The sequence below is a fragment of the Gorilla gorilla genome, chromosome 8, assembly GCF_029281585.2.
Source record: "Gorilla gorilla gorilla isolate KB3781 chromosome 8, NHGRI_mGorGor1-v2.1_pri, whole genome shotgun sequence".
Taxonomy (NCBI): Eukaryota; Metazoa; Chordata; class Mammalia; order Primates; family Hominidae; genus Gorilla; species Gorilla gorilla.
The window spans coordinates 66,996,702-67,023,034 of record NC_073232.2 but is presented as its reverse complement, the minus strand read 5'-3'; the positions used below and the strand labels follow the sequence as shown (position 1 = coordinate 67,023,034).

The window sequence follows — 26,333 nt, the reverse complement described above, 5'->3', positions numbered from 1 at the left end:
TTTACGATGAAAATCTCATGAACTTGACTGTTTCTGCAATTTTGAGCCAGTGATCCACTCATTCCAAACAACATTGACTTCCCAAGCAACAGAATCTGGGTAGTCCCTGGGAGTTTGCTCTAATGAAGCTTGAACTGTGTCGCAAACTCTTATTTTGCCTTTTAAAAGAAAAGAAGCCAGTTGGATTCATTTGGTAGTAGATATAGGAAATCTGTTAATAGTTTTTCATGTCTTTATTGAATGATCATAATTTAAAATATCCTCAAAGGTGGCCTTCCAAACACCAGAATGCTGGATTTTTTTCTTCTGCATTCATCACAAGTAACAATGTTGAGGTTATTCTCTCGTCTGTAACCTCAGCATCTTTTACTCATGCTAAAAATCCTTTGTAAAATCTAATGAAAAAATTACATTTCATTTATTCCGTAGATACTTAAATTTTCTAAGTATTGTCAATAAACATTTGGTGGTGTGTAGTATTTTCCCTCACTACAGTTTTTAGGAATAGGAAGCAAAAAAATAAAAAATAAAAAAAAAAATAAGTAGCCTGCTCACTGTGCTGGTGACAAAGCCAAGGGCTGGCTATGAAACCTGGTCTCTGGTCTCTGGGGCTGTCCAGCCCTGGAACCTCCCCTGGTCCCCTCTCCAGGGTGTCCCACACAGAGACATCGAGGATGCTATCTAATCCCATCTGGGCCTCTTCTTTGGTAATTACTGTAAGTCCTACTTAATGGAAGATTGTGGGTTTTTCCCCTTTGACTCAGGAACATTCATACTTGCATTTTATTGTGGTCCTTTAGGATTTAGTGTTTCTCTCCCTTTGCATCTGAGTCTTGCATAATTTGAAGGGGTCACATGCATGTGTGTGTTTGTGAATCTGTGGAATTGGAGGTGAGTGAAGCATACATGTAGCATCCAGGATTTAATTTTTCTTTTCAATGTCCTTATTTCAGGAAAGCCAGGACAAAAATGATCATATTTCTCAAACAAATGCTGAAAACCAAGGTATTCAGTTTATCTATTTTTTCCTTTAATAGTTAAGCTAATTATTGGTTTTATTTAATATTTTATTAAAGATATTAAATTAATATTTTAGAAGAGGAAAATGATATTGTAGCCAGCCCTGGGACTTATTGTTACTGAGCTTCCAGAAAGAAGACAAATCAATTTCAGCCCTAGACACTTGTTAGGGAAAGCATTTTCTATTAAGGTTTCAACAATAACAATTTTTGGGGAGAAACAGTCTTGTCAATTTGCTATATCAGGGAGATCTTAAAAGTATTCCCAAACAATTTTTGAGACAGGGTCTTGCGCTGTCACCTAGGCTGGGGTGCAGTGGCATAATCATAACTCACTGCAGCCTCCACCTCCTGGGCTCACACAATCCTCCTGCCTCACCCTCCAGAGTAGCTGGGACTACAGGTACACACCACAATGCCCAGATAATGTTTGTAATTTTTGTAGAGATGGGGTTTTGCCACATTGCCCAGGCTGGTCTCCAACTCCTAAGCTCAAGTGATCCACCTGCCTTGGCCTCCCAGAGTGGTAGGATTATAGCCATGAGCCAGCACACCTGGCCAATGACTACTTCTTACTGCTGATCAAACTTGCCTCATTTCCTGACTAATGGATTTGTATTGAGCTTGCTACCTTGCCTGTCTGCAGTAACACAAGCCCAGAAGTGAGGATCTTGGGCTCTGATCCCCAGGTGATTTGGGGTCTTACTGTGGCACAGAGGATGGGATGATATTGTGATACCTGTTTGCCTCTCGTCTCTCCACCCCGAGCCCTACAACTCTCACATGGAATGATTGCCTGCCTGCTCCACCTCCAGAGGTGGGGGTTGCAGAGAGTGCAGTGGTGGAAAGCATGAACTGATTTTTTTGTGGATGATGGCCATGGGCTGCTGTGTCCTCTCATTCTTGACATGCAGAGCCCCTGGGTGTCTGTGACCCTGGGCCTTCATGGTGTTTCCAGTATGCACCCTGAGTAGGGAGCTCAGCCAAAGGAGAAGAAAGGCCCTGTGGTTCTCCACCATGCCTCTCCTACACACCTCTCCCTGCATGGGGGAAAGCTATGAGGGTTTGTGTGAGCAGCAGACACTTTCAATCATCCAGTACAGAAAAGATAATGAAAGTAAATGGACCAAATTGTAAACAGTGGAGCCAGACTAGAGATGAAAAGACCAGACCCTTATCTCAGAGAGACTTTATTCAGATTCTACCTCTAGTTCTTAGAAGCCATATGATCTTGTACAAAGTAATTAGCCTGTTTCAGCTTTTCCATTTGTCAAGTGAGGATGAAATAGTATCTCCAACCAAGATGGGACAACATTTTAAAATGTCATCAGAAGTATCTGGCACAGAGAAAGGGCTTACTAAATGGGACCTGTTATTATGAGCACTATCTCTGGGTGCATGGGTGAGATTTGTTTTACTTCTCACAACTTCATATTCCAAGTTTTTTTTTTACAATAAAAGGATATTGTTTCTATCATGAGAAAAAACAGCAATATTCAAAGAGTGAATGAAGTGAAATTCAGAGAAAGCAAATCCTAGCTGGGCCTCTGGGGAGTTGCTTTACTGACTAACGAGGGTGAATTTGGAAATGTTGCCCTGTGGTCACTGGAAGTGGCTGAACAGCTAGGCCTGGGCATATCTGGGCCCTCCACGATAAGTCAACTGGAAGGTATTTTGACCACACCCCAGGGTGCCCAAGATGTGTGGTGTCCATTTCCAGAAGCAGTGGAGGGGCACGGTGAGAGATCCACGCTCTTCACTTAGGCCCTGGAGCCTTGCTGCTCCTCAGTGATGTAGGCACATGCTGTGCACCGGCCCTTACCATGTCAGGTGGCTCCTGTCAACACCACGTGTCCCTTTATGCTGCTGCAGATGAACTGACACCGAGGGAGGCTGAGGGCGAGCTTGACGAGGTGGGGGTGGACTGCACCCAGCTGACCTTCTTCCCAGCCTTACACGAAAGTCTGCACTCAGAAGACTTCTTGGAACTGTGTCGGGAAAGACAAGTTATTTTACAAGAGCTTCTTGATAAAGAAAAGGTAATATACCCCATTGCAATAGCCTTTAAGATTTTTAAGTTAGTTGTTAAGATTGTCAGACAGGAGAAAACCAAGCTTTCGCCACTTACATGGGGAATGAGATCTCCATTTGCTATGAAAACTTTCAACACAATAATCAGTGAAAAAAGGGATAGATTCCTAAATTTGTTGGCCCAGAGAAAGGGTGCAAAGGGAAGTCTATACATCCTGCATCAAAATATTTAAAAGGTGTACCACAAACTGTTAAGTGAAAAATACTCTAACTTCCTACTTTGACCTTCATAACAACCTGAGAGGCAAGTTTCAAGTTGAGAATTCTTGACCTTCTGGCAGTTCAGCATCTTGGCCCCCTGCTTGTGGCCTGACCACCCTGAGAGGTCCCACACCTTGAGGTGTCTTGGGTGCATGTGTTTGGACACCCCAACCCATATGTCCGCACTGTCCCTATGCCTTGGCCTCACCTTGGCCACCACTCAAGCCTAGGGGTAAGCACACTTGTGGCACCATTAGCCTTCAAAAGGGTGGCTCTGGGGATGAAGTGTACAGGCCCAGGAGGCAGGCTGGGGACCAGGTGGCAGGGAAACCCGGGGTCCTGGGTGCCTGGAGCTGGGTTGGCGGAGCCCCGCTCTTCGTGTGTGTGTCCTCTTGGCCTGGCTGGGGAGGTCCCAGAGAAGGACCCCTCTTCCCCAAGTCTAAGAATGCAATGGAAGATGAAGCACATGTCTTAGAGTAGAACCGACCTCAGTTCTAGTCCCAACTTGGCCACATATTAAACCGCATGTCACCTAACCGTTGTCAGCCTCAGTTTTCTCATCTTTAATGTGGAGTTCTGGCCACCATCTGATAACATTCTGCTCAGGCTTAAATGGGCCAGTGGAAGTACAGGGACTACTTCAGAGCTGGGCATAAGAGAGGTGCTCATCAAAGGTGAGTTGTTTTCCCTTTCTGAGGGTTGGGTGGTTGAAGGCTTGGTGGACCTCAGGGTCTCTGGGTGAATCGGGCTTTTCCATAGGGATATAAGTGAAGGAGATACCCACAGAGGAGCAGGCAGGCTGGGACTGGTGGGCCACAGGGGACACACAGAGATAAATGCATGAGAGCTGGAGGTTAGTCTGGCCCCAGGGTGAATGGGAGTGGATCTGAACCAAGACCCAGGGACTGAGGGAGAGCCTGGACCTCCAGGAATAGGTCCTAGGCTCAGAGAACCTGGGAGGGACATAAGCAAATGAATTGCTTATGAACTTGCTGCAGAACTTTCAGCAAATTGCTTTGCTGTTTTCAGATTTGGGTCACAGTTCAAGCAATGTAGTCCTGTAACAATGCTGTCCTTATACCTGCATAACCAAAGCTTCCAGACACAGAGCACATTTCCATCATGTGCTCCAACACACCTAGCCATCATGCCTCCTCATGCAGGTTTGCCTACCTGCAGTGCCCTGCCCACTTGACCCCTGCAACTGACTCTCTGAAGCTAATCTTGACTGCTCCCCGCTCTGAGACCTGGAGAACTGGCTGGAGAACTAGCTTGTTACTGTCTGTGTCGCCCCCTGCATCACCTCCTGCCTTGCTGCTGGCACGCAGAGTGACCTCAGCGCTTCACCTGTCCACCTCTGTCACTACGGATCCTCCATACAGGAGGAAACCCTGTTGTCTAACCACAGGCATGCCTGAAGCAGCCAGTCAGTCAACACTGATGAATGATGTGCTAAATTCATGTGCATTTTATTTTGATAATGGAAGTATCATATATCTACTATGTGAAATTTTGATAAATGGATATTAAAATATATAACACATGTATGCATAAGTGTATATTCATAATATCCAGTTGCTGAGGACTAACGGCAGATCATAATAGTTGGGATATATCAATATATTAATATGCTCATATAGGTAAGTGGATATTTAGTAAATACCTTGTCCATTGAAAAAACAGCTAAGACGTCAATGCTTTCTTTCCATAAAAACTTTTCTTTGCTTTATGCCCTTAAAGGAGCAGCGGTTCTCAACTGGGGGCAACTCTACCCCACAAGGAACCCTTGCCAATGTCTGGAGACATTTTTAATTGCCATGGCCAGGGCGAGAGGATGCTCCTGGTGTCTAGTGGGCAGAGGCCAGGGCTACTGCTGGGCACCCTACGTTGTCTATGGTGGCAAGTCTGAGAACTGTGTCAGAAAGGATCCATAGTAAGCAGATATCATGCTCCAGCTACACCTGCCTGCTTTCCTGATTATGTGGTGTCTCCATATTGGTTCTTTTCATTGCTTTGATAGGAGAACAATGGCAGTGCTTTATATTCGCTTTCTATCTCTGCCAGAAGAAATTACCACAAACATAGTGATTTTAACGCAACACACATTTATTATCTCGAAAGTCTTGGCACAGTGGGGCTCAGCAGGTTCTCTGCTAGAGCCTCAGAGGGCTGCAGCCAAGGCATTTGTGGGGCTTCATGTCTTTCCAGAGGCTCTGGGAAGGCATCCTTTCCAAGCTCGTTCCAGTGCTGGCAGAATCCATGTTCCTGCTTCTGTAAGTCTGAGCTCCTGTTCCCTGCCTGCTGGCTGCCAGGGTTCATCTGTTTCTTGGGGTGCCCACCTCCCTTGCCCTGTGGCCCTTCCTCCTTTCATTTCCTGCAGTGGGTGGTATCCTTCTCACCCTTCATATTCTTCTTGCCCCCTCTGCCTCCCGCTCCCCCAACACCACCTCTCTGACCAACTCTGCTGCTGCCTAGGGCGCAGGGGATGGCACTAACTCACACATAATCCAGGGTCACATCCCTGTTTTAAGGTCAGCTGATTCGTAACCTTGATTTTATCTGCAAAGTCCCTTCAGAGCAGTGTGGGTGTTGTATGGGACAGCCTCCTGGGGGCTTCTCTGGAATATGGCCTGCCACTTTGACACCACTCAGGCTGCTGCCCCCCAGGGCAGGTCCTTGGCCTCCTAGGAGAGCCTTTGCAGGTGGCCTGACTCCCTCAGGCATCCAAGGCCGGCCTAGGAGTTTTCACCCTGGCTAGGCTGAAGTTTATGGTCAGGGACCCGAGTGAGTCCCAGCCTGGCCTCTTGCAGCCTGCAGGTGCCTTTGACACTTGTCCTGTCTCTGAGAGTCTTGTTTTTGTTGACTGTCCACCAGGTGACATTTTCCTCAGGGATCTTGCTGGGGGAGCGGCAAGAGTCTGAAGCCCCCAGGTGACTGACTTTCCAGCCTCTGAAGCAGGACAGAACCAGGAAGGGGATCCTCTCCCATCTGCCCCTCCCTGCCTTTTGTTTAAGTTTCAGTCTTCCTTGGCCTTCCCGTGGCTCAGCGCGAAGCTGTCAGAAATGCCACACACTGTTTGCTGTGCCAGTGGGGATCCGCAGGATGTGCAGACAGGAGCATGTGGAAGCCGGTGGGCGGTCGGAAGGGGAGAGAGCAGGAGCTGTCCTGCTTCCACTTAGCACCCGGTGGCCGGTACATTCAGAAGGGAGGGACCCTGTGTGAGGTTCGGCTCCTGGCCCAGAGGACTGGGCAGAGTGACCCTTGACATTATCTAGGCATTGGTCCCTGCCTGAGATGTCTCTATGCATTTTATGGGGCTATGCTTGCTGCCTCTGGCTTCATGGGGAATTGTGGGAAAGGCTGGCTCCCAAGCTCAGTTTCCCCAGGGTCAGTGAAGCCAAACCACCAGGCATGCCTGCTCCTGGAGATGCAGGCCCGGGAGGTGGGGGCAGGTTAGGGTCCCTGGTGAGGGGAGGGTGGAGGCTACAGGCAGGGGTGGGGGTAAAAACCCTGCCCAATTTTAATTCTCTTGCCTCCACTTACAGGCCTAGTGACTAGGTAAGTAAGAGAACCATTCCCCAGCCTCCTTTCTGTTATCTTTAGAATGGGGTTCTACTCCTCGTCTCACTGGTTTGTGGCAAAGATTGACATGGGGCTGTGTCTCTGTCCGAGACTGTGCCCTGTGAGGAGGCAGCTCTCAGTCTCTGGCATCTGCTGTTACTGCTCTGGCTGTTGCTATTCCTTTCATAGCCCCATAGGATTTGTTCTCACTCTCCCAGAAGTAAGAAGGGGCGTTGGAAGAACCTGGTACCTATGGCATGGCCCAAGGGCCGTGTCAAGGGAAGGATGAAGGATCCTGTTAAGACTGAGGCTCCTGTGAGGCAAGGAACTGGGTGTCTTGGGGAAATGCTGTGGGGAGTGCTTGGATAGATGGGAAACTCTGGGGGTCTCCATGGGTCTGGTTGTCCTGCCGAGATGGTGGAGGATGAGACAGAGGGTCACAGTGGAGCCCATGAGAGGCCTGACCAGCTGGAATGGGGTTCCTGCAGAGTGCCAACACTCAAACCAAACACAAGGTTTTGGGAGAAAGAGGGAAGTTGCTGGGTTGAGGCCTGGACTGATGTGTGGTGAAATCAAGGAGGTCCCTAAACTGAAAGCACCAGGCAGGGAAGAACATAAGAAAGCAGGCCCCAGGAATTCACATGAATCAGAAAAATCCTCGAACCAGAGGAGCACCCTTCTGCTCTAGACTGGAGAGCTCTGTGGAGTGGGGTCCTGGCTGGCTGGTGGGACATATGGGGCCTCTCTGTGGCCTGGCACTTCTCCTCCCCCTCACACCTCCACCAGCCAGGTCCATGCAGTCCCATGCCCATTCACTCATGGCTCCCAGCCTGGAGGCCTCCTGGGTGAACCTGTCCTGGTGTGCCCATCCCCAGCATACTCCCACCCCAGAGCATAGCTGGTGGATCCATCCCCTGGGACTACCCCAGCCCCCTCTTATTGCCTGACTGATGATTTCTGAGCCTTCCTATGGTTTCTCTGAAGGCAAGGAGAGACTTAGCTTCCTCCTCGTCCCTTCCTTCCCTGACACATAGGGTGAGTGCTTGGGAACAATCTGCAGACCAGGTGAGCTCAGCCTGACAGGGCAGCAGGAATCAGGAGGTCCTCCAGGGGAGCCAACCTGCAGCCAGGCCTGGGTCTGCTCACATGCCTTAGGACCCAGCTTGAGGGAGGGCATGCCCTGGGAGAACCTGGGTCTTGGGGGAGCCTGCTCTGGGGTGGGGAGGGTCTTGACTGGACTGGAGCAGGCTGCCACAACACCACCACCATGGAGGCAGCAGCCAGTCATTTGTGCCCAGGAGGGCAGCTTGGCACAGGGCAAAGTGCATAGGCTGGTTTGAGAACCTCATTCTGCTATTTGTTTGTTGCCATTAATATTATTACTAGCAAAATGTCAACAGCTAGATGTCAGAAGCCCTTGCCTTGTGTGATCTTCATGCACTGTCTCATTCAGCCTCACCATGGTCCTGTGAGGCAGGTGTGTTAGTCCATTTGAGTTGCTATAAAGGAATTCCTGAGATGGGGTAATTTATAATGAAAAGAGGTTTAGTTGGCTCACAGTCCGCAGGGTGTACACAAAACATGGTGCTGACATCTGCTTTTGGTGAGGCCTCAGGAAGCTTCCAGTCATGGTGGAAGGTGAATGGGAGCCAGCGCATCACATAGTGAGAGAGGCAGCAAGAGAGAGAGGGAGGAGGGGCCAGGCTCTTTCAAATAACCAGATCTCAGCTGAACTCTCGGAGAACTCATTCATTACAGCAAGGACAGCACCAAGACATTTACAAGGGATCTGCCCCCATCATTCAAACAGCTCCCTCTAGCCCACACTTCCAACACTTAAGGCCACATGAGATTTGGAACAAAACATCCAGACTGTATCAGGAGGCTTTATTATTTCCATTACAAAGATGGCAAAAACAGAGCCCAGGGTGGCTACTCATTGGAATTGCTAGGATTTGACTTCAGATCTCTCTTATTCTCAGTTCATGTGTTTTTGTCCCCTCTCTACTGCCTCCCAGCTCACTGTGTTGGACAAGTTACATAACCTTTCCAGCACCCTGTCCCTCAGCAGCCGGCTCTTATTGGGCTTGGAGTTGTGGCTCCTGGCCCCATGTGCTTTCTCTATAACTGTTCCAGTTAAAGCTGGTGCAAGGAGGCCTTCAGGTCTCTCACCAACATGGCATCTCTGCCTGGGATGCAACATGCCAAGCAGGTGCCTACCTGCCCTCCTGCATGTGCCTGGAGGGCCCCTGGTCCACTGTGGCCTTATCCCTGGACCACTATGGTTTTGTGTCAAGGACAGGAACTTGAGGTCAAGGAAAGGAGGATGGGTGCATTGATTGTTGACCCATGAACATGTTCAGGCAAATAGAAAGTTTGTGCAAGGGGTGTGTGTGTGTGTGTGTTACTCTCTACATTCCCCAGGCTGGTACGATTAGCCTATGTTGAGGCATTTTTTAGCAAGTGTTGGTTGTAAGCTGGGACTTCCTCTAATTCAGATGTCATTGTGAGACTTTGTGGGCCTTGTACTTTTTCTTTTTTTTTTTTTTTTTTTTTTTTTGAGACGGAGTCTCCCTCTGTCGCCCAGGCTGGAGTGCAGTGGCGCGATCTCGGCTCACTGCAAGCTCCGCCTCCCGGGTTCATGCCATTCTCCTGCCTCAGCCTCCCGCGTAGCTGGGACTACAGGCGCCCGCCACCACGCCCGGCTAATTTTTTGTATTTTTAGTAGAGACGGGGTTTCACTGTGTTAGCCAGGATGGTCTCGATCTCCTGACCTCGTGATCCGCCCGCCTCGGCCTCCCAAAGTGCTGGGATTACAGGCGTGAGCCACCGCGCCCGGCCGCGCCTTGTACTTTTTCTAAATTTCTAAGTGGAACATGCCCATGATAGAGGCATGGCAGGACTGTGTGCATGCTCCTACAGCAGAGTCCCCACTCCTCCTCCCCTACCGTCTCGGAAATGCTTGATCATATGGCCTTTGCCGGACACATGGCACAGGAGACTTTCCAGGGCATGACTGCTTTTCAGGCATCTGGGTGGCATGCCTCTGGCAGAAGCCTCTGGAGCTGCAGGCATCATCCTGGCCCTGGGGGATGCCCGTGGTGCCGGGGCTAGGGTGGCAGCAGCTTAACTCATTTCTTTGTGTGAACGTTGGAGTTCTGGTTGCCTCTAGTGATACCTGGGATGGTAATTATTCAACTATTCTGTGCCACCTCTGCATCATTGATTAATGATTCCCAGGACTACAAACGCATTTCTCTGCAAACAGCTCTGTTTGACTTGAGGAGTGACTGATTTAATGCATATTAATTGTGGGCTCATGCTAGTTACCACGTGGCTGGGGATGTCCCTTGTACGGCTTCCAGAACCAGTACAGAGTCAGTCCTCAAGTGAAGGTTTGCTTTTGTTATTGTTCTTTGATTACATGAAAAATTAAACATCTGATTTTTTTTTCATGCAAACTCAATGTAAAATATGAGTTTGACCTTGGTAGAAATGATCCGCTCAAAGGGAGAGACATTTTCCTCTGGATTGCAGAGAGTGGCATCTTCTACAAGCTCCTCCCAGGTATCTTTAGCTGAGGCAGTTTGTAGAAGGTGAGGGTGGGTGTTAACCTTTCTATGCAGTAACTTCCTGTCTTTCTGAATCTCCATGACTTTCTGAAATGCAAACAACACATGTCATTCCTACTGAATATTTCTGAGACACTGGTTAGCATTCTTCATATACAAGGCCATTCCAGAGCTGGCCTTGTAGTTTCCCTGGACTAACTTCCCTTAGCCTTACACATGCTCATAAACACACACACATGCATGCACAGACACACATGTGCAACCACATGCACACACATACATGTGTGCATACACACATGCACACACACGTGTGCATACACACGTGCACACACATACATGTGTGCATACACACGTGCACACACATACATGTGTGCATACACACGTGCACACACATACATGTGTGCATACACACGTGCACACACATACATGTGTGCATACACACGTGCACACACATACATGTGTGCACACACGCACACCTGATGTGTGCACACATATGCATACACATACACATGTGTGCACGTGCGCACACACACATACACACCCCTCTGACTTTTTAATTATACAGAACTACCTATAATTTCCAAAATGTCCAGCTGGTTCAAGACTTTGTGCCTTGGAATGCTCCTCCCCTGTTTTTTATCTTTGTAACTCCTAACTCCAGACTTGGAGTCACCTCCTCAGGAACCGCTTCTCTGGTGTCACCGCTGCCGCCTCTTCCATCTCAGTCTGAGTGAGGCACACTCCTGTGTGCTCCCAGAGCACCTGTGCTTTTCCTCCCACACTGCTGGGAGAGCTGATACCCTGCTCTCTCTCTTTCCTGTTAGGTTGTAAACATCTTAAAGGCATGTTTTATTTTCCTTTGTGCCTCCCAGGGAGTGGGGCATATGCTAAACATTTAATATGTACCTGTTAAATAAATGAATGAACAAATAGATGAGTGAATTATGGGCAATATGCTGACACCAGATGAAACCTTTTTTTTCTTAGCCTAGCTGGTGCCCAACAGTCAGTTTCTTAGTGTATGGGCTTCAGATCACCTGCATCAGAATGTTCTGGGTTGCTTATTAAAATTCACATTCTAGGGCCCTACTTTGCACCTGTTGAATTGAAATTTCTGGGGATGTAGCCTGGGAATATGAATTTTATCAAGCTGTGCAGGTGATTCTCATACATACTAACTTTTCAAATAAATGCCCCAAATCCATGAGTCCAAGTTTTACAATATTCAGAGCTACCCTGGCTAAAAATGTGCTCCAATTTTAATCAGTTGCCAATGATCAGTCCTTAGTGAACACAGGTTATGGTGAGCATTGTGCTTTGAACAGTCCTTGGGTCTTGTAACATGTTTCACATTTCACTGGTGCAACCAAACAAGAGCAAAGGTATTGCCGTTTCCACCTGGTCTTCTCCGTGTCTGCAGAGAAAGATTGGAGGTGTGGCTGTCTGCAGGCTGTCTGTGGAAGTGACACATGCAGGCAGGCAGGGGGCATCCCTGCTCCTTGTCTCAACCTGAGATGTACTTATGTAAAAAGATCCATGCATCATTACATTCCTTTCCATATTTCCCAAATTAATATATATGTGTATATATATAAAATATAAAACAATAAGGAGATGTTCACTCTCTCTATATATATGTATACATAGATAGATAGGTAGATAAATAGATAGATAGCATCTCCTTATTGTTTTAACATACATTCCTTTGATTATAAGTATGACGAATTCTCTGTCTAAATACATTTAAGATAGAAAAAAGTAGATACTAGAGCTCATAGATGGCCAAATATAGCCTTTTGCCTCTTTGATATTTGACTTTTTCTCAGCAATCTGTGCTTTTCTAAAAAATAAGAATACTTATTCCATATGCCAATACTATTAGAATGTATTCAGAACAAGGTTGAGGTAAGCAGAGATGTAGGAAGAGGGCAGATGATAAATGGGAGCAGGGCTAAAGCTTTCTTTGCAGCAGACTCATTCACCGTACACACAAACGTAAGGGAATGCATATATTGGCAGCTCTGTTGCTGGGAACCTTCAGTCACCTCTCTGGACCTCAGTTTTCCTACCTATAAAATCAGGGTATTTCACTAAGTTGCAGACTGCTAATGCTAGAGAAAACTTTAGAGAGTATCCGGTTGACCTTGCCCTTTATAGATGCACCACTGAGGCCTGACTTTAGAAGAATGTGCTGCTGTGTGCTACCACTGAATGTCCCAGTAGATTGTTGTCTCCCTGCTATGGTTTGAATGTCCCCCAAAATTCTTGTGTTGGAAACTTAATTGCCATTGTAACAGTATTAAGAGATGGGGTCTTTAAGAAGTGATTAGGCCATGAGAGCACGACCCTCATGAATAGATTAATACCATTATTGCAGGAATGGGTTCATTATTATGGGAGTGGGATCCTGATAAAAAGGATAAGTTCAGCCCCATTTCTGTCTCTGTCTTGCATGCTCACTTCCAGCTTCCGCCCTTCCATCATGGGGTGACCCTCACCAGATGCCAGTGCCATGCTCTGGGACTTCCTGGCCACCAGAACCAATAGCCAAATAAACATTTATCTTTATAAATTACCCAGTCTGGGGTATTCTGCTATAGCAGCAGAAAATGGACTAAGACACCTTCTAACTTTAGCTCCAGCATTTTGTTGATTTCTGGACAACCTGTTTGTCATCATACACAGAGCTAGCTGTGGCTACTTTCTTAGTTATTTTACCCATCAAGAGTGCTAATATATCATTCAGTTGATCTTAAAAAAGCTCTACTTATGAGGCAAAAGTTCTACTCTTTAAAGTGATCAATAGAATCATGGCATAAGGGATTTCTTAATCATGAGTAAACTTAGGGATGGAGCCCTCCTAGGGCTAATTTAAATGGAAGAGCAGGTAATAGTTCACTTGGGTTCATTTTCTAGTTTTTAAAACGCCATTTCTTTTCTAGCAGAATCAATGTTTAAGCTATTAACCCAGCTCTCACCAGACATTTTTCTTGTGGTTTGGCTTATTCTGGTTGATACTTAAGTCTTCCCAAAGGGAAGCACCAGATCATAGGCATGTGCTCTGAGACCCTGGTGCAGGCACCATGGAGGCTGTGGTGGGGGCCTGGTGTCACAGGGAGGAGAGAGAGTTTGGAGGCACATAGGCCAGGGCTGGCATTGCAGAGCCACATCGTCTCATCATGTGAACCTGAGGTTGGGGTCTCTGAGTCTCATCTGGGAAAAGGTACAATAAGAGAAAAAGTTTAAGCAGCCTGACATAATCTTCCTAATAGTCCTGGTGGGAGTGTAAATTAGTGTCACCTTGTGGGAGGGTAATCTGGCAATGGCTACTTGAATTTAAAATGCCCACACCCTTGACCTGCAGTTCTGCTTATAGAAATTTATGCTTCAGGCCAGGCGCGGTGGCTCACGCCCGTAATCCCAGCACTTTGGGAGGCCGAGACGGGTGGATCACGAGGTCAGGAGATCAAGACCATCCTGGCTAACACGGTGAAACCCCGTCTTTACTAAAAAATACAAAAAATTAGCCGGGCGTGGTGGTGGGTGCCTGTAGTCCCAGCTGCTCAGGAGACTGAGGCAGGAGAATGGCATGAACCCAGGAGGCAGAGCTTGCAGTGAGTGGAGATCTCGCCACTGCACTCCAGCCTGGGCAACAGAGCGAGACTCCATCTCAAAAAAAAAAAAAATTATGCTTCAGATTTACTTGTGTATTCAAAATGACTTATCTGCAAGGATGGTCATTGTAGCATTGCATGTTATGTCAAAACATTTGAAAGCAACCTGAATCAAAAAAGGACTGACTGGTCAAATAAACTGTAGCATATCCATTCAAGGGAATAGTCTGCAACTATTAATAAGAATTAGACAGCTCTATGATAAATGATTTGGAAAATTATCTAAGATGAATTGTTAAGAGAAAAGTCTAGATGCAGAGCAGTAAGCATATAAATGTTCTTTGTGTAAAAAAGAATATGTATAAACATGCTAATGTATTCATACAATCTCTTTGGAAGAATATCCAATAAAGTGGTAATGGTGGTTGCCCCTGGGGAAGACTACTAGAGAACCTGGGAATGCCACACAGTTACTCAAGTCCCAAAGTAGACATTTATCATTTATCCTCAATTCATCCTCTGTCTCCTCCCCTCCCCTCCCCTCCTTTCCTCTCCCCTCCCCCTCCCTCCCTCTTTCCTTCCTTCCTTCCTTTCTTCCTTCTTTCCCTTTCCTTTTCTTTTCTTTTTCTTCTTTTTGCTTTCCAGTTAGTCCAGTAGCAGCTCCTGTCAATTCTCCATCTTCTTGTTTAGATACACCCACTTCCTTCCCTCTGCATTCTGCCATCCATCCCAGACCACTGAAATAGCAACACAACGGGGCACCCTCCTTTCAGTCTTGACCCTTTCTAATGCCATCTCCACCCAGCAGTCAGTGTCATCTTTTAGAAACAAACTCTCCCATGGCTTTCTGTTGCAACCACAATAAAACCCAAGGGCCATGCTAAGGTACCTAAGACCACCTATGATGGTGGTATTCCTAATTTCCAACTTCATCTTAGCCGTACTGACCACTTTCTGTTCCCCAAATCAGCCCTTCCTGCCTCTAGGCCCTTAACTGGATGTCCCCGTTCCTTGAAATGTTCTTCTCCAAGCTTTTCCAGAACTTACAAGTTTCCAACCTTCAAGTTTCAGGGTCTGTGTCCTCACCAAGAATAATGTCCAAGAACAGAATGGTGTTCTCGCCAAGTTTCTCCCTGCCTTTGTCATGATCACTCTGGTTTTTCTCTCTTAGCATGTATCACAGGTTGTAATAGTTGGTTGGTTAAAATCCCGCTACTGGATTTTAAGCCCTGTGAGGCTAGGATTCTTGTATATCTTGTCCACCTTATCCCCAAAGCCTGGCTCAGTGCCTGCCATGGAGCAGAGGCTGAATCAGTAACTGCTGAATAGATGACCACCTGGATGAAAGAATAAAATTGGAAATGAGTCCACTTTGGACTCTGGCCTGGAAGGTGGCTGGAGGGCCAGCTCCTCTGACAAGGTAGATTCAGAATAGACCAAGAAAGCCAGCTACCTTCACCAACCTTGTTTACAGAAACAGAGGCTCTCGGTTGGTCCTAGCTTACGAAAAACAGCTCAGCCCTGACTTGCCCTGGATCATAGTGGTTAATACTTATCTTGGAACAAAATGCTCAGTGAACCTTTGCTTTCTGCCCTTGGCTCTGGCTTTCACTAATCCCATTTGGTGCAGGAGTTGGAAAACTGGTCTTCAGGGCCTACTCTCCAGGTGTCACCACTGTGGCCTTGTCATTGCTCCCAAAGGTGAGCAGAGAGCTTTGCTTCAGTCCCAGGCTGTGTCACTTAGTAGGTGGCTGATCTTTAGTGAGAGTCTTATCTCCTAGAACCTCTTTTATTTTTTTTTCTCCCAAACATGTCTATTCTGCTTTTGTATAACTGGAATTAGCACAAAATTACCATGAGAAAATGCTGGCCTCGGCCTTATTCTTGGTCCCTTTAGGCTCTCATGTTCTAGAATTTATTGATTCACTCACTTGTTCCTTTAGGGTTTACTATGTAAGGACCCACTTGGTCCTTACCACATGCAGAACTCTGGGTCATACCAAGACATTGTCATGGGTCAGGTTCTGCACGGAGAAAGTTGATTGGGAATGAGGATTGCAGGGCTGGGCCAGCGGAGAAGTGCAACCACAATGTAGTCTCAGCAAAGACTTCAGCTGATTCCAGAGCAGCTCTAGGTTTGGGATGGTTGTTTAGAGTTTTCTTGAATTGAGCCAGAGGGGCTAAACCTTCCTACTCCACATTGTCCAGTTGTTGGGTACAGACTGCCCCTGGGAAGAGGATGTGACCTTGGACCAGGGGCTGTATTCAGCTAAGGCAATTCTGGAGAACTGCCAACATTTCCAGCAACAGGGGAAATGCTCACCTCGGTCCAAGAGGAAGGATCTGGGCAGAGCACTGTGCATCTTCTGCACATGTTTCCTTGGCCTTGCAGAGATGGCAGTACCTGTCTTGCACTTGTGGTTCTAGGCACATTTGAATTCTAGTCCTGGCTCAACCATGTACTGGCTGGTGGTCCCTGGACAAGCTCCCTCTCCTCTGTAACTGAGCGATGTCTTGTACCTGGTGAACTTTCCTCACGGTTAACTGTGGGATGCTTTGCATGGTTGTAGAGGGCCTTAAAGTGAGAGAAAGGACTTTGATGTGCTGAATATAGCAGTAAACACTCACCCACACATCTTGGTGGGAGCAGAGGTAGGCTTGAGTAGATCAGACACCAGCCCAGGTGGGGTGTGGTAGTGCCACGTAGGCTGTGAAGAGCAGTACAGCTCTGGGACAGCGGGACTGCCATTCATACAAGGCACTGCTCTCACCTCCAATTGCCCAATGGATGGCTGGTCACTACCCTCCTGTTTCCCCCAAGAATCATGGGCATGCTTCCTGTGCACCACCTGACTCTGCCACTCTCTCCTTCCAGGTGACACAGAAGTTCTCCCTGGTGATTGTGCAGGGCCACCTGGTGTCAGAAGGGGTCCTGCTTTTTGGCCACCAACACTTCTACATCTGCGAGAACTTCACACTGTCTCCCACGGGTGATGTCTACTGTACCCGTCACTGCTTATCCAAGTGAGTTATCCACTTCTCCCAGCAGATTCTTCCCTGAGCCCCATTCATCCTTACCAGCCGCCCCCACTATTCCCCTTCTCACCTTGTTCTTACAGTGGGCTTAGATTTGGGCCTGAAACTGAGCCATGAGATAAAACAGAAGGACCTGCAGGCATAGGCCATCCATGGCCATGGTTCCCCTAAGCAGTGATCAGGACTGGGTACTAATGTGGCAGCTCCTCACATCTCCCCTAATGTGGAATGTCAGGACTCAGGGATCAGTCCTTCAATTATTCGCATGGCTGAATTCAGTCGCCGTCAACTTACTCACTCAACAACATGTTGGTTGCTCATTCTGCATGAGAAAACAGGCACCGCCCCTCTCTTCCGAGGGACTTAATGCAATCGGCAGCATGCACAGTTTCTTTCAGAAACTGTTGGCCACACACTATGATCGTGGGACAAAATCTTCAGGGTTCAGGCTTGGAGGGATGGCCTGGGACTGGAGTGGTGGGGAAGAGCTACCTGAGGAAGGGACCAAGATCTGGGTTTTGCAGAATGGGTGAGACTTGGGAAGAAACTTGAAGTCATTTTTACACAAGCAAATACAAGAGGCCTTTGGCAGGAAATGCCAAGTTCTTTAGGATCAAGTGCAGTTGGTCTATTTGGGTACAGTCAGCCCTTATTGTGCAATTCTCCTGTGTTTATGAAGTAAGGCCGTTCAAAATCAAATTGACTGAACTTTTGCCAGAAGTCCAGTTGTCAAGTGTATGTTTTCACTTGATCATTGTCTTTGAAGATATTTGGATGAAGATTTCTTCGTGCAGAGATAGGCCTTGCCTTTTCCAGTTGACCCAGGTTCAGATAATGACAAGATGACTTCTTAGCCCAGTCGCTCTCAAACTAGCTGACACCAGCATCGCCTGGAGGGCTTGTTAGCACACAGATGCCTGGGTCCTGCCCCACCCTAGTTTCTTTTTTTTTTTTTTATTATACTTTAAGTTTTAGGGTACATGTGCACATTGTGCAGGTTAGTTACATATGTATACATGTGCCATGCTGGTGCGCTGCACCCACTAACTCGTCATTTAGCATTAGGTATATCTCCCAATGCTATCCCTCCCCCCTCCCCCCACCCCACAACAGTCCCCAGAGTGTGATATTCCCCTTCCTGTGTCCATGTGATCTCATTGTTCAATTCCCACCTATGAGTGAGAATATGTGGTGTTTGGTTTTTTGTTCTTGCGATAGTTTACTGAGAATGATGGTTTCCAATTTCATCCATGTCCCTACAAAGGACATGAACTCATCATTTTTTATGGCTGCATACTATTCCATGGTGTATATGTGCCACATTTTCTTAATCCAGTCTATCATTGTTGGACATTTGGGTTGGTTCCAAGTCTTTGCTATTGTGAATAATGCCGCAATAAACATACGTGTGCATGTGTCTTTATAGCAGCATGATTTATAGTCCTTTGGGTATATACCCAGTAATGGGATGGCTGGGACAAATGGTATTTCTAGTTCTAGATCCCTGAGGAATCGCCACACTGACTTCCACAATGGTTGAACTAGTTTACAGTCCCACCAACAGTGTAAAAGTGTTCCTATTTCTCCACATCCTCTCCAGCACCTGTTGTTTCCTGACTTTTTAATGATTGCCATTCTAACTGGTGTGAGATGATATCTCATAGTGGTTTTGATTTGCCTAGTTTCTAATTCAGTAGGTCTGGGGCAGGGCCTGAGGTTTAGTAAGTTCCCAGCTGATGCTGATTCTATTGCTGGTCTGGGACCACACTTTGAGAGCCACTGTTTTAGGCTACTGACTGAGGAGTCCAAGTCTTTTCTGCCAATAACCAAGAACTTTAACTTCCAGTTGTCCTATCACTTCCAACCTATGTAAGGAAGAAAGAGTTGAAGGAGTGCGGAAGAGTAGATGTCAGCCCACCTTGGCTGATTTAGATCAAAATGCTTTAAAATGCTTGGCATTTTTGTCTCTGCTAATTTCCATATTTTATTCATACCAAACGTTCACCGATTGCTGTGAGTCTTCTGTGCTTCTCCAAGGCAGGAGAAGCATAATTAATACTTGGCTCCTCATCCCATCTTATTGCTCATGTTTTATTGATACTGATCAATATGGACAATGGGCCTGCAGCCGTGCCTCTCTGAGAGAGGATGAAAGCTTTCTACTCTATCCATATGCACGGCGTGCCCCTGTGATGACTCACATAATCCACTGCTGCGCTCTTCACCTCTGGTTTAGATAGTGTTAGATAAGATCTTATTGATTAGGTAAATTGTGTTTATAAGGTGTACCTAATCATGATCAAATTCACTATATCTGCACTTTTAATAGAAGCCCAGTGGTCAGATTTTATGTACTCACTTGATTTGCAATGACAGACAAGGGAGACTTCTCATGTCTGAAAATGTACTTCTCTAGAATGCAAGCGGGAGTAGAGTGAGAACAAATTACTACCCTGGAATTGCACTGGGGAAGTGCCCAGATAGTTTTAGTCACCATACCTCAAAGAAGCATTTGTTAATCAGTGCTTTGTCTCCAGGGTCTCATCTGGTGCCCTAAGAAACTACTAGCACTCCTGGAGATGCAGTTCTGAGACAGACTATTAGATCATTCCAGATCAATGGGGATTAAGTCTTATTTTGACCATGGAGATTAAAGAAGATACATAAATAAGCTTGTTAAAAATAAAGCTAAGTCAAACCTGAAATGTTTCTGTAAAAGACTGCTATGGAATTGAGTCAGTTGCACATTAGACCTTGAAAGAGCCTGTCCGATGTACCATAAAAACATCCAAAATCAGACTCAAGAACATTACAGACTCCTTGACAGTGATTGGACTTTGCAGTTTGGAAATTTCCTCAGAAACTAACAGCCTTCTGAGAAGGTTAGCTTTTGCTTGTAGTAAGTCCCTTTCTTAGCTGATTAGGGGTGGCTGTATTCATTTGCTAGGGCAGTCAAAAACTGGGTGGCAAAAAACAAACAAACGCACACACACAAAAAAACAGAAATGTGTTGCTTCATAGTCCTAGAGGCTGGCAGCATGAAACTAAGGCAAGGCCATTCTTCCTCTGACTGCTCTAGGGAAGCCTCCTTCCTCGCTTCTTTAAGCTTCTTGTGTTTGCAGACAATCCTTTGCATCCCTTGGCTTTGAGATGCATTGCTTCAGGCACCTGGTCATCTTGTCCCTGTATCTTCACATCATCTTCCTTCTGTGTGTCTATCTCCGTGTCCAAATTTTCCCTTTTTATAAGGACACCAGTCAGGTTGGATTTGGACCCATCCCAATGGCTTCATTTTAACTTGATTACCTCTGTAAATATCCTGTTTTCAAATACAATCACAGTGTGAGGTACTGAGGGTTAGGATTTCAACATATCTCTTTTGGGGGACACGGTTCTACCCATGACAAGGGCATTCAAGCTCACAAGGCAGAGAATTTGATTAACTTGGTGGGAACCTAAGTCATCCAACTGGCTCTTTGTGATAGAGTATTTTAAATCAGATAATTCTTCCCCATCAGTGAGCAGTTTTAATGCATCATTTCTGTTTTATTCAGTTCAACAAATATTTATTGAAAATCAGTCTTATGCTCAGCACTGTGGTGGACTCCATAGATGGAAAGAGTGAATTAGATGTGGACTAAATCGGGTAGAGAGTTTACAATCTAGTGAATGTTTCTGGGTATAAATTCCAGGTATAATTCTGGCAACAGTCAGGTAACTTCAAATGTGGGCCAAATCGAAGTATGTTTTATCCTGAAATCCACTTCTACTATCAAAGAACAGGTCAACCAATATCATAACTACCATTTATCTCACTGTGATTTATCTAGTCAGAATATTGACAGTTATCCTAAGCACATGGACAGTTTTTGCAGATCCTGCTGGCTGTTATGCTGACGAACTGTGAATGGCAGCCTCTGAACTATGGTAATGGCTCTACCCAAAGAGTATGGATCAGCTGCCCCTTCTACCTAGTACGCTTGGCTGCCTGAAATTCGATTCATTTTGTAGAACATGTAGGGTGTAGTATTGTCGAAGACTCCCAATCACAGCTGTGTGAATGTTACATATGATAGACCTCAATTTGGAAGTCAGTCAGGGGAATCAATAATGTACATAATTTAGCTTTTCTGAGACTTTGGGTCTTTCTGAGGATCCATCCTCTATATGGCTATTCAGTTTCTACAAGCAGGAGGAAAATGACTATCTTTTCTCCTAAAAGCTCGTTACCATTTTCCAGAGCATTCTTCCATATGTCATCTGTGTTTCAGAGTCCTGAGTTGCAGAAACAGTCAGCACAGAGCAAACTGAAAGCAGGGAGCCAGTGGTAGAGCTCTGTAAAAGCTAGGGAGCATTTCTGCCTCCAGGGAGAAAAGGCACTATTGAAAGAGCATGGGTGTTAGAGTTGGAGGACCTGGGTTTGAAACCAAGTTTCACCTCTTGAGGACCACATGACCTTGGAAAAGTCTCACCTCTCTGGAATGCAGTTTCCTCATTTATGATATGGGAATAAAAATAGGTCATGCTCAGTATAAGGTTTCCTTATGAGGATCCAATTAAATAATGAATAGGGAAATGCTTGGCAGGCCAGAGAGCATGACAGTCACTTAGCAAACATGTCCTGAGCTCAGGGGAAGATACAGAGGACAGAGAGCCATGGACAAAGACCTGTGCCTTGTAGGGTCTGCAGGGGAGAGAGAACAGCCAGACATGCAGCTAAGGTATGGAGAATATTTTCTGTGGTTCCCACAAGCATGGGATGATGGGAGCACAGAGGAGTGGCCATGTCATCCCCACCAGTACCTTGACCTGGGATGCTGCTAGACCTAAGCCAAAGGTAGGAAGGAGAATTGTCTCTGTGGCCTTACTGGGAGTCAGAGATGTGTAGGGGCAGCTTAGCTGAGATCCAGATAGAGGCATTAATAATGGACAAAGGACCTCAGCCAGCAGCCGGTTTGTATTAAAGCATCCTGGCAGAAGCATTCAGAACCAAAGCTGTGTTTTGTGTTTGATCCATCCTACCATTATGCAGCTTAGAGGAGAGGGCCTGGGAGGGTTGTTCTGAGAAGGGTCTGCAGAGAGCCTGAGTCTGCAACCTCAAAGTCCAGCTGTTCAGGGGCCTAAGCAAGGGGCTCACGCTGTGTCTCACTTGGGCAGGCTTCCCTGCTGCCCAGCACAAGTCGAAGCTCTTAGTGCTGCACATGCTGGACTGCCACTGACCATAGACTAGAGAATTCCCTCTGGGTCTGTGACTGCTGGGCCTCTCTCAACTTCCCCAAGAAGTGGGGCATGGAGGCTCCATGGGCTGCACTGTAGGCTGGGCCTTGGGGACCACACTGGGAGCTGGAATGGGAGAAGCTGAAACAATTTCCTCACCCACTCCCTGCCACCTTAGGCTGGGGCTGGCAGGACCACCTTGGGGCAGGGGCCTTTGTAGCTCTTGGCTCTCTGGGCCTGTGGTTGGCACACAGGCTTCTTGAGGGCTGGCGTGCTTGGGAGGCCTTCGTTTCTTAGTCCTGGCATCTTATCAGAATGGCTGTGGTTGTATACACAATTTAAGATGACTACATGCCCCAGATGTTCAGAAATGTAACTGTCTATAACAGAAATCAACTTTATTTCTGAAGCTCCCATGTGTCCAGATGATGAAAAGCTTCATATGATTAGCTCAAGGCATTTCAGTTATTTCCAGTGTACAAATTGTTCTCTTTGGGAATAAATATTTGGACAAATTTATTATCCTCCCTTTCCCCTCCTCTCTTCTGCTTCTCCGGGAGGAGGGGTCACTCTGAGATCTTTCTGGAAAAGCCTCCTGCACACCCCTCATAACTCTCCAAGGGGCCTCATCTCGGGACTGCCTGATGCCTGCTGGTGGCATGCCTCTGTTCCTCCAGGTGCCCAGGAGGTGGGTCCCTCATCACACGTGGGTCCCTTCTCTGCCTTTTCAGTGAGTCCCTTATCAGCTCTCCAAGATTGCTTCTCACTACTCAAGGCCTGGCCTGGGAATTTTAAGATGCACTCCCTACATTTTCTCTCTCCAGCCTGGGTCTTGCAAACTGAATGAGCTCTGGCTTTCAGGAAGTTATTTCTGCTGTGTGACTGAGCAATCGCTTCAGAATTCAGTACACCTCTTTGTCCTGGGCTGGGTATACCCAGCAGCTCAGGCCTGTGCCTTTGTATGGTCTGCAGGGGAGAGAGGCCAGTCAGACATGCCGCCAAGGGGCAAAGGATATTTGCTGTGGTTCCTGTTAGCATGGATGCTGGGAGCACAGATGAGTGGCTATGTCATGCCCACCAGTACCCTTGACCTGGGATGTGGTTTGACCTAAGCCAAGGGTAGGAAGAGTAATTACCACTATGTCCCCACTGGGAGTCAGAGATGTTTAGGGGCAGCTCAGCTGAGAGCCAGATAGCTCTCAGGGCTGCCAAAGATGTCAGGGAGACAGGCCAAGGGTCCTGAAGAGCTCCCTGGTTTGACACGAGACATCACTCTACAGTCTCAGTGAGAGCCTCACTCACCTCTGAAGAGACCTCATCCTGAAGGTTGCCAGGGCCCAGGCCAGGCTGGGCAGCCTCTCAGGGTGCAGGCACTGTGCAGATGAGCTCCAGGTGCTGTCCTCATGCCTTGCCAGCGGCCTCTCTGCCTTCCTCTGCTCCCCTCCCTCCTCTTCCCTGTGGTGCCTGACCCCTCCTAACTCTGGTTTGCATTCAGTCTCACAGTCACCTGACTTCCCTCAAACCTCCCTGCCAAGTGCTCTGTACTCCCCAATCCTGCCATGAAGGGTCTGAGTCCTGTCAGTCCCTGTGGCAGCCACAGGCCACACCTGACTCAGTTACCTTGTCCAGCCCCTCAGCCCTGCCAGGGAAAGAGGTCATTCAATACAAAATGAGAACACCTGGGCAGAGGGACTAAGGTGTGTGGCACAGCAGGTATCCTGGGGCTGAGACTGTCATGCCTGGGCAGAGGTAGCTGGCACAGCACCAGGCTGGGCATGGGGGAGCCAGGGAAGAGAGGCCACAGGAACCCACGAGGGCTCCTGGGCATGGTTTACAGTCACGCACAGGACCCATGAAGCCCTCCCTGCTGGCCCCCACTCTCACCCAGGGGCCTTCTCACCCCGACCCTCATACCCTTTGTCAGCATCATCCTGGAAACTGTGCCGTCATATTGCTGTCCCCTGGCCTGGTGAGGCTGACACCCCACCCTGTTCCTCCAAGGCAGGGCAGCTTTCACGTGTCAGCGGCCAGTGCTAGAGCTGACATGGGCAAGCACTCAGCAAGGATTTCTCAGATGAGTAGGGCTAGCACACTGTTTGGCAGTAACCACCGCACTTCTCTGATATGTCATTGGAAATGTGGGCGGGGCTGGTGGAGGGCAGGAAGAAGAAGAAGCCTGCACGTGTCCTCACTCTGATGTCTGAACATGTGCCCTGCATGCCTGTTTCCTTTTCAGCATCAGCGATCCATTCATTTTCAACCTGTGCAGCAAAGACAGGTCCACTGACCATTACTCGTGCCAGTGCCACAGCTACGCTGACATGCGGGAGCTACGGCAGGCTCGCTTCCTCCTGCAGGTAAGCACACTGGGTGCTGGCACGCCTGGGGCCTGCGAGAGGCAGGGCCATGGGACAGATGGTCCAGGAGCCATCCAGAGACACACCTCTGTGACTCTTCTTTGAGCCTATGCACAGCCCAGTGCCCTTAAGGAGACACCCGCAAGTTCCCTGGGCTTGTGGTGGCCCTGGTCCCAGGTGGGAGTTCTGACTTCTGCTCCACTCTGCAGTCCTTGCTGTTGGCTGTTGGGCCTTTTGCTGTGTCTTTTAGGATTTAGCTGCTTCGCTGTTTTGCTCTTGACATAGCCCAGAGCTGCCTTGGAGATTTAGGAATACAGGGCAGGACAGATACATTACCTCCCAGTAGGGCTGATAACTGGGAGTAGAGTGCCCTCTGCCCTGCCCTGCCCACAGGGGTAAGACCTCCCTTGCTGACATACTCTCCCCCTTTCCCCCCAAGGTGCTCGCCTATTGCCAAGCTCCTGCTTGGCCCTGTTTCTGGGGCCAAGTGGTTTAGAGATCTCCCAGCTGCCCCCTCCAACCAGGATCTTTCAGTGCCTCACCCATGCCTTCAAGGGTTTAGCCAGGCATGCAACAGAGATGGTGGCTCCTTTCAGAGGAAAAGCTCAGCCATAAGCTGGTCACAACCTCCCACTTCTCATCCCACTTCACAGATAGATCACACTTTCTAGAAACATCACCTGAGCAGCAAAGGGAGTAGGGTAAACTTCAGGGGCCACCAGTGACATCAAACACATCTTGCCTTCATTACCCCAAGCTCAGCAACAGCAAAGCTGCATCCCCAGTCCCTGGGCCTCCAGGGCAGCTGGCAGAAAAGGGGATCCTAGGGACCACGTGACAGGAGGGTCAGGATCTCTTCCCACCCTCTCTACAGGATCAATGTTAGTTCCAAAGGCCAGCAAGAGAGCAGTGCTTGGCCTAGATGAACTAGACATTTTTCATTTGTAAATCTATTTTCTGTAGGTAGGTCATTGATTCATCCAGTGACCCCTCCTGCAAGAGGGCTCACTATCATTCTCTGAAACTGAAGCTCAGGGTGGCCTTTAAGGTGGGGGAATTCCTGAAAGGCCCCAGCTGCCCTCCTGTCAAGGGTTTGCCAGCAGCTCCACTCTAGCCCTCTAATGAGCACTCTTCCTCCCTCTGCTGCTTTTGCCTGAAACACAGTTAGTTCTCATTTTGCCTGAGCTTCCTGAGGGCCTTTGCAGGGTGAGGGAGCAGGAAGAGCAGAGTGGAAGTAGCAGCCCTGCCCTGATGGTTCTGGGCAGTGCTGCTGGGTCTGGGCCAATCTCCACCTCAGCTCTGCCACATTAGCTCCTGTGGGCACCTCTCTGGTTTCCTTGCCCTTCAGTGAGCAGGAGGCCATGTCCTGCCTTTCCACTATTATACATACAGCACTGAGTACAATTTTAGGCACAAAATAGGTACTCAAAATTATTTTTTATGATTATATGTCTACCTTACATGTTATATAGAGTAGCAGATATGTATCAGTCAGTGGGGTTTTTTCCCCAAGTGCATGGAGATTGTTTCCAGAGGGTTGGTTCACCTGAAGTGGTGGAAGCCAAAGGGAGAGCTTTTTGAGCAAGGCCACCATTTGTCCATCCCTGGATTCTCCCAGGAGAAAGGCAGAGCTTGGCACTCAAGGTATCCAGGGCAAGCTGTACC

At 47.6% G+C, this 26,333-nt stretch overlaps 1 protein-coding gene across 2 annotated transcripts in view; it reads left to right on the top strand.

Moving 5' to 3' along the window:
- The window catches only part of WDFY4 (WDFY family member 4), a 298,505-nt gene that overhangs the window by 188,464 nt on the left and 83,708 nt on the right, over window positions 1–26,333 (top strand). For both annotated transcript variants that reach the window (XM_019035474.4, XM_063710084.1), the window contains 4 exons: window positions 954–1,005; window positions 2,892–3,058; window positions 16,934–17,082; window positions 24,548–24,668. In XM_019035474.4, the coding sequence (XP_018891019.4) occupies window positions 954–1,005; window positions 2,892–3,058; window positions 16,934–17,082; window positions 24,548–24,668 (489 nt within the window). The remainder of the gene's footprint in view (window positions 1–953; window positions 1,006–2,891; window positions 3,059–16,933; window positions 17,083–24,547; window positions 24,669–26,333) is intronic.